This window comes from Diorhabda sublineata, chromosome 6, assembly GCF_026230105.1.
Source record: "Diorhabda sublineata isolate icDioSubl1.1 chromosome 6, icDioSubl1.1, whole genome shotgun sequence".
Lineage (NCBI taxonomy): Eukaryota > Metazoa > Arthropoda > Insecta > Coleoptera > Chrysomelidae > Diorhabda > Diorhabda sublineata.
Genome location: NC_079479.1, coordinates 10,179,555 through 10,186,985, shown reverse-complemented (window position 1 = coordinate 10,186,985; position 7,431 = coordinate 10,179,555). Strand labels below are relative to the sequence as shown.

Here is a 7,431-nt window from a genome sequence, read left to right as displayed (position 1 = left end):
AAGACCTGGAAGCTTACAAACAAAGATATAATGAGATAGTGAAAAACAAGCCACTCAATTGTCCAAATGGATCATGGTGTTTCTGGTCTAACAAAAACAGTCAGCCAAGTATTTTGTAAGGCAAAAATTTCATCGTTGACTGGAGATGGGTTAATTGCAGTAATCCCAAAAGAGAAGGCGGATTTGTTGAGTCGCATGTTTGTTTCAAATTCAACTCATGATTTGATCTATGCCAGAAATTCAACACCAAGATGTGGCGAAATTTTTCAAAGGCTTGTACATCAATAAAGCGACTGGTCTAGATGGAATACCACCCATCGTATTGAAGAATTACGCTACTGAACTAACGAGTCCGCTATGCAAAATCTTTTCTCTATCATATGAGATGTTTCTTCATTGCAGATTGGAAAATTCTTTGGGTTCAACCCATACCGAAAAAATACGGTTACCAATAACCACCGTCCGATTGGCAAAGTATGTTGAAAGTCGTTAACTAGCAAATCTCGAGTCTGCGACCATCAATACGGCTTCGTCTGTCGGGTCGAATAGAAAATCTGAGCCGACTCTGAAATGATGAAATGAATTTTGAGAAATTATATATATGTTTATTGCAGTCTACTTGTTTTGTACAAATACCCCAAGAATCTTGTCTTCCCTTATAACGTTTACGATATCTTAGTCAGAATCGAACAATGCCCTGTTGTAAATTATTGTAAACACGTTGAAATTACGTTTTGGGACTCTCCAGCTGTCAAAAAAAATGTTTCTTTCCGTAGGGTACCTACTCTAGATACTTTTCTATACCATTAAGGGTGTTGAAAATAAAAAATTCCGTGTAATATATTTCAAATACCTGTTATGCAAGACGATTAAAAGATTTTTGTTTTATCTTGTAATACGCCTTTTCGTGAACGATCGGAGCTTACTACAAGAAATTGATATTAAGAAAATTATTTTCAATAGAATTGGTTCAACCACGTCCAAAATCCTCGCAAGAAAATGCTGGTGATTTAATCCATTTTTTGACCAAGACGAATTTCTGTAAACAGCTCAAGTAACACTCGTATGTTAACACGTTCTGAGTACGTTCACCATTAAAAATGTCAATGTCAATGTCAGATTTGACATATTCATATCAGTGTTACCATATTTCAAAATTTAAGTATACTTCTTCCAATATCAATTGCAGATAATTTTGTTTGATCTACCATAGCCGTAGATACCTCATTTTATAAATGTATTATTTTTATAAATACGACTTTATTTAGACAACTTGCTACTTGCTACAACTAAATATTGAATTATAAAACGTAAATAGGCGAGTAAAATGTGCTTGCCTGTAAGGGAGTTTGGTTTAAACAGGATACCAGACGTGTACTGTACCCGTTTTGTACACGATTCGTCCATTAGAACTTCGGTAGTCTTTTATCTGACGCAAATAATCTTGTCGCCATCGAACTAGTCTTGACGATTCGGTTATTGCCATCCGTTTATTCAGTTTTTTGTATTTAAAACCACTTGCTAATAAAACTTGAGGCAATGTTTCTAAACTTGTATAATTGTATGTTTTTCAGTTCTGCGAATAATCCACATCAACCCCTTCGTGACTACTCGATAAATGGAAAATTAATGTACTCTAGTTAATTCAGCAATTGCTGAATATTTTCCTTTTTTAACAATTCGAATATATTTAAAATACCTTGTTGTATTTGTATATCTAAATCTTTATTATTAAATTCATACCTACAATGTGCAATTTCATTGTCTTCATTCGTCCATAGTCTAAAGAACGACATATTTTTATTTATTTAGAAATTTATGAATTAAAGGAATCTCACCTAGTCACGCCACTGCTTATCGCAGACTGTCTAGCAGGAATATTTCAAAGAAATTGTGTTCATACACCTTCCGATAATTTCGGCCGATAGAAACGCATTTATATTTACGATACGATGTTTTCATTGGTAAACAGTGGAGATGATGATTCCTCGTGGACTGACGGTTTGTTAGATGTTTACCGAATTTTATACGGAGTAAACAGTATTTTCATTTCTTAATTTGGTCTAAGTGCCATGCGTTTTTATGAAATATTGATTGTTTCTCACATAAATACCTTCTGCAATTGATATTGGAAGAACTTCAGCAATCCTGGTTGATTTAAGACAGATAACAAAAAAACAATGATAACAAAATGAGAAGAAAACAAAAACTATTATATAACTAAGATAAAGCACTTAAAAACCGATTATTAAAAAAATTGATTGAGTAAAAAATAGTGTGATACCTGAAGCTACTTTTGTGGATTACTTTTTGTTTTACTACAATGTGAGCCAACAATTATTTTAATTTTTTTTTATAATTTCAAATTGAGGAAGTTTGATAGCAAAAACTGTAACCCACTTTTTAGTCCTGATTATTACTATATCCAATCAGTACCTATATTGGAAACAACATGTATAATATACAGGGTGTATATTAATAATTAATTTTTATATAGGAACACGAACCCTTACGGGGCCTAGTTGCCGAGATATAGGGTGTTCAACATTTTAAATCAAAAATTTGCCATAAATCAAGAACGCCTTTAAATTTTTTTTTCAAATTTGGTGAACAATATGCTCCTTAATAAAATAATATTTTGACATAAACAAACTTTGGGAAAATTTAACCAGTGGCACGCTGTCGGGGTAATTGGGTCCACCCCGACCAATCCATTTTTCACTAAAACGTCTGTTTAAGTAATTTCTTGCCGCTGCAGCAAAATGAACAGATGTCTCATCGTGTTGAGACCAAGGGCGGATCCAGGATCTTGACAAAGGGGGGGTCATTAGTATTAGGACGGCTCCTGCCCCAAAGACATGCCATTTTAAGCCTTTTACCCACAAATATATGTTTTTGACATCTGATTAGACCAACTCTCGAATTTCCTGAGTATTTTATTTTTGTTTTATTAGGTATTGTTTTGATATTCAAAATATTTGGGGATATATTGGCTCCCTGTATCCACGGTGAAAATAATTCGTACTTTTACATATTCCTACTTACGCCCTCTTATAAGAAACAAAAAAACAAGTTAATTAATCACAGTTTGGGAGGGTCATGACCCCTATGACCCCTCCCCTGGATCCGAGCTTGGTTGAAACCACATGTGTTGTCTAATATTTAACGATACATTCTCCAACAATTAATCCAACATTTCTTCCTGAAATTGCTCAATTTAATTTATTTGGTAAAATGTAATGCCCGATTAAACAATCTCCAATCATACCCATCCACACATTAACCGAATATTTCACGAATAAAGTGCGGATTTTCTTCATCCCAAATGTGACTATTTCTAGAGTTAAAAATTCCTTCCCTAGTAAATCTAACCTCGTCGGTATACAACACATATTTTGGAAAATCGTGTCAAATACACAAAATGTCACGAACTGTCAAAAATATGACAGGCGCCTACTAGTTTATAATTTAGAAATATTGACAAGTATTTAATTACCTATTTGGAGGCAAATTTCTACAACACCTTTTATTTTAGCTCCATAAAAGGTTGTTAGTTGGTTAACTAAAAATAATCAAGCAATTTAAAATAAAATTGAGAAAAGAATTTGCTCTAGTGACGTAAAAATAGGGAGATATAAGTGACAACTAACCCTGACAGCGCGCCACTGGTTAAATCTCTCCAAAGGTTGTTTATGTCAAAATATCAATTTATTAAGAAGCATATTGGTGACCAAATTTGAAAAAAAAAATTTATAAGCGTTCTTGATTTATGGCAAATTTTTTATTTTGAGTGTAAGGTTTGTAAGGGTTCGTATTCCTAGATCAAAATGATTCGTTTATTAAGATCTCTCTATGGTAGAGCGTTGTCGGTCGAATATAGAAACACCATGTATATATATCCATCAGTATCATAAACTAATTGATTTGTTTTTATGCTTTTTTTGATAATTATTTTGTATGTGTTTGTAGGAACTTATACAACTTATTATATATAAATAAACATGTAAAAACGATACTGCAAGTCCACTATTAGCTCGTCCGAGTTTGTTGAATGTATTCAAGTAGCGTTCACTGAAGACACTTAATTTTTCTTTCACCAAGAGCCAAAATGCATCGGTGATTGTTCGTAATACTTTAGACTTGGTTGATGTTCCCCATAACTGAATCCCATAGGTCTAAATTTGGTCGGAGACAACTTTGTAAACTAGGAGCTTATTTTGATTTACGTCCTACTGATTTTTGACCTTCGGTCTCGCGATTTTGTCATGTCAGTTTTTCTCGTGAAATTACTGATTGGCTAAATTATTTTGTTATAAAATAATGATTTGTATGCCAAGAACTGAAAGTGCTACTTTGTTTAACGAGTCCGAAAATTCCGAGACGTTTATCAGATCCAAAACTTTTTCAACTACACTGGGGAAAGAAAATAAATAATAGAGATTTTATAAACATTTTATTTATTGAACAATATAATGTATTTAATAATATTTGCAATGTCAATATTAATTCCTTAATTATTTGCAAAAAGTAATGATGATTGTACCTCAAGGACACTTCATAAAGAGCTCGTACTGTTTGCACGAGATCTACCCGGCAACTCTTCATCACTGATATTTTCTTTTTCATCATCATTCATTGTTATTCATTAATTTAGACAAAATTTCGGATAAAACAAATCATTTCATAATATTAAAAATTTAAAGTTATGCAAAATCATCGAAGTGTAACTGTCAACTGTCAATATTGAATTGACTAAAGTTACATTTAAGGAAATTAAAATTGTGTACTCCAGAGCGTCCTGAAAGTGTTTTGAAGTACAGAACTGTCACTTTCACTACATGGAAAATTCAACAACTTCCGGTATGTACCTAAATGAATACGGAACGAACAACTTTGAGATGGCGTCGTCTAAAAAAGAAATTTATCCAAAAAAATTGGATATTGAAAAAACAGCACGACCTTTGCGAATATTCTAAATAGATAAAAACTTATGTACTTCTCAATATTAGTTCTAAAAATTCTCATCAGTTAAAGATTGATAATAAAAACATATAATTGTACTGTACTGACTTATAATTAAGGCCACCCTATAATTTACCATTATCCCTATAATCAAACTTTTAGCTTCTCGCCTACCGGATCGAAGCACGCCCTCGAAGGCGGGGTGGAAGAGAGGCGGAGCCAACAACTTCTAACACCAGTCAAAGTCAAAATATTTCAAGTTAGTTCTGAAGTTGAAATGTTCTTGATAAGTTTGAAGACCTATCGGAGACAAATAAAGTTACGTTTAAACGTTTGAAATACATTATTTTTACTACCTAATTGGTTTTCGAACTTTTTTCTAAGTGCGCTCGAGACATTTGCTTAATTATTTTAGTGGTGCAGTGCTCAAATAATTTCTCATTAAGTGATACCTGGGACGCTGAATTCGCGAAAAATGACTGTTACCGGAAATTTTGGAATGATGCCTCGACCGTGTTTTTCAGGTTATCCTTTCCAAGGTATGTTTCCATATCCTAACATTTCGATTGCAAAAAAATTCTCTAATCTACACGTAAACGAACAGCTGTTGAGAATTTTAATATATACAACAAAAATTGTTATATTATATTTTTAATTGTAGAAATTATTCATAAAATATAATTTTAGAATAATGAAAATTAAATAATTTCTCCGGTAATTTAATAAGAAAAAAACACGATCTTCAAAATAAAACAAACAAAAGACAAAGAGGCAGTTCTCTACATTCATGGTGAAGAAAAAACTGCAATTTAATGGAAAGTGGCTTCAGAAATAGTCAAAAACAGAAGAAAATCGAAAGCTCTCCACAACAAAATGATGATGAATATTATATTTAACTCCTATTTCTACGTATCACTTAGCAGTGACATGATTTTTTTATAAAATTATATATTCGTTACATTTTGAACGCCAAAAACGATTTTTTTCATCCTATATTACTGAAAATTGTATAACATGCTAATACAATATAAGAATCTGTGTAGCACATCTTCTTGATGTTTTCAATCGATTTTTCTAATCAATTTTGTGCGATTTCTTGCTTAAAATTGCGAAAGAAGATTCCCAAGCTCTTTTGGACATCAATCCTCTTTCTAAATCACAAGCATGTTCTATAGGATCGTTGTAGATGAAGATTTTCTATTTCTATTTCCGTAGATCGATTTATTCTCATTTTATTATTAATAGAAATGATTATTATATACGTGTCCTGTCATTTTACCATGCAATATTCGGTTATTAACCATTCATTGGTGGTCCAATATCCATGTGCAAATATCGATGGTATTCTCCTTTATTTTTGAAATAGATAGAGAAACATCTCTAGCAATAATAAATCTCTTTCCCTGCATAAATTACGAGAATTTGTAATGGCGAAGTCCCAGATAATCTGTCTTCCAATTCTTTCGGTAACAGTTCCAGGACATTGGACAGTTATTGAGTTTTTGGACACTTATAAACGTTTTTCAAGATTTGTCTGTGTTGAGTCCACTTCGAATAGTCCAATAGCTGGATAAGTGTCTTCAATAGTCAATATTTTTGTTGAAACGTCGTTCAATATTTTCATAAAAATAAAAAAAAGTATTTCAGAATTTAGACTCCTTATCGCTTTTTTACCAAATAAAATAATTTTCAAAATGCAGCACCAAACTAAAATTAATTTATTTTTTATATTATTATCAAAAATAAGTAAGTGAAATAGTCATTTTTTAAAATTTAACTTTTAGTTTTGAATACCTATAATGCGGTTTAACTTTTGAATGTGCGTATAACGCAAATTTCACACTTTTTCTATAAATTTGTTGTTTTTATTTTACATTATTTTGTTTATTCGTAATAGTGAAAGACTCAGTGGGGTGTGAGAAGTGCACGTGCATCGAGCGCACAGGCACATTTAGAAAAACATTCCTGCATTTAGCGCACACTAAGTCGAATCCAAAAGATCGTTCGACGAGCGCACAAGAAAATTTGAGTCCCAGAGACGGACAAACATACGAACTTTTGAATAATTATTATCATTAAGACAAAACGAAAAACCATCAGCAACATCTAAGATTTTCCAAATTGAACAAATGTTCGATATTATGTAAAAAATTGAACAAAAATTGATACAAAAAGTATTTTTCCTAAGAATGAGTACATTCGTCCACAAAAAAGCCTTTTAATTTAAGAATGGTTAGGTTAAGTTAGGTTATGTTAGGTTTTGTTAGGTTATGTTGGTTATGTTAAGTTAGATAAGGTTAGGTTAGGAGACTATGACTAAAATCGCATTGATGAGAAAGTGTTAACTCTTTATCTTCTTTTATTTACGGTAATGAACATTTCAAGTTAAATACAGGGATTGAAGATACCGTCTTTTTACCTGTAAATGTGCGCTGGAACTACCGTGCGCTCGATGCTAACATTCAATGA

The 7,431-nt window shown here is 32.2% G+C and overlaps 1 protein-coding gene across 1 annotated transcript in view; it reads left to right on the top strand.

Annotated features, from left to right (window-relative positions):
• The first annotated feature begins 5,437 nt into the window (after positions 1–5,437).
• LOC130445203 (protein gooseberry-like) overlaps positions 5,438–7,431 on the top strand; it is a 50,974-nt gene continuing 48,980 nt past the window's right edge. The window contains exon 1 of the mRNA XM_056780747.1: positions 5,438–5,501. Within this exon, the coding sequence (XP_056636725.1) occupies positions 5,438–5,501 (64 nt within the window). The remainder of the gene's footprint in view (positions 5,502–7,431) is intronic.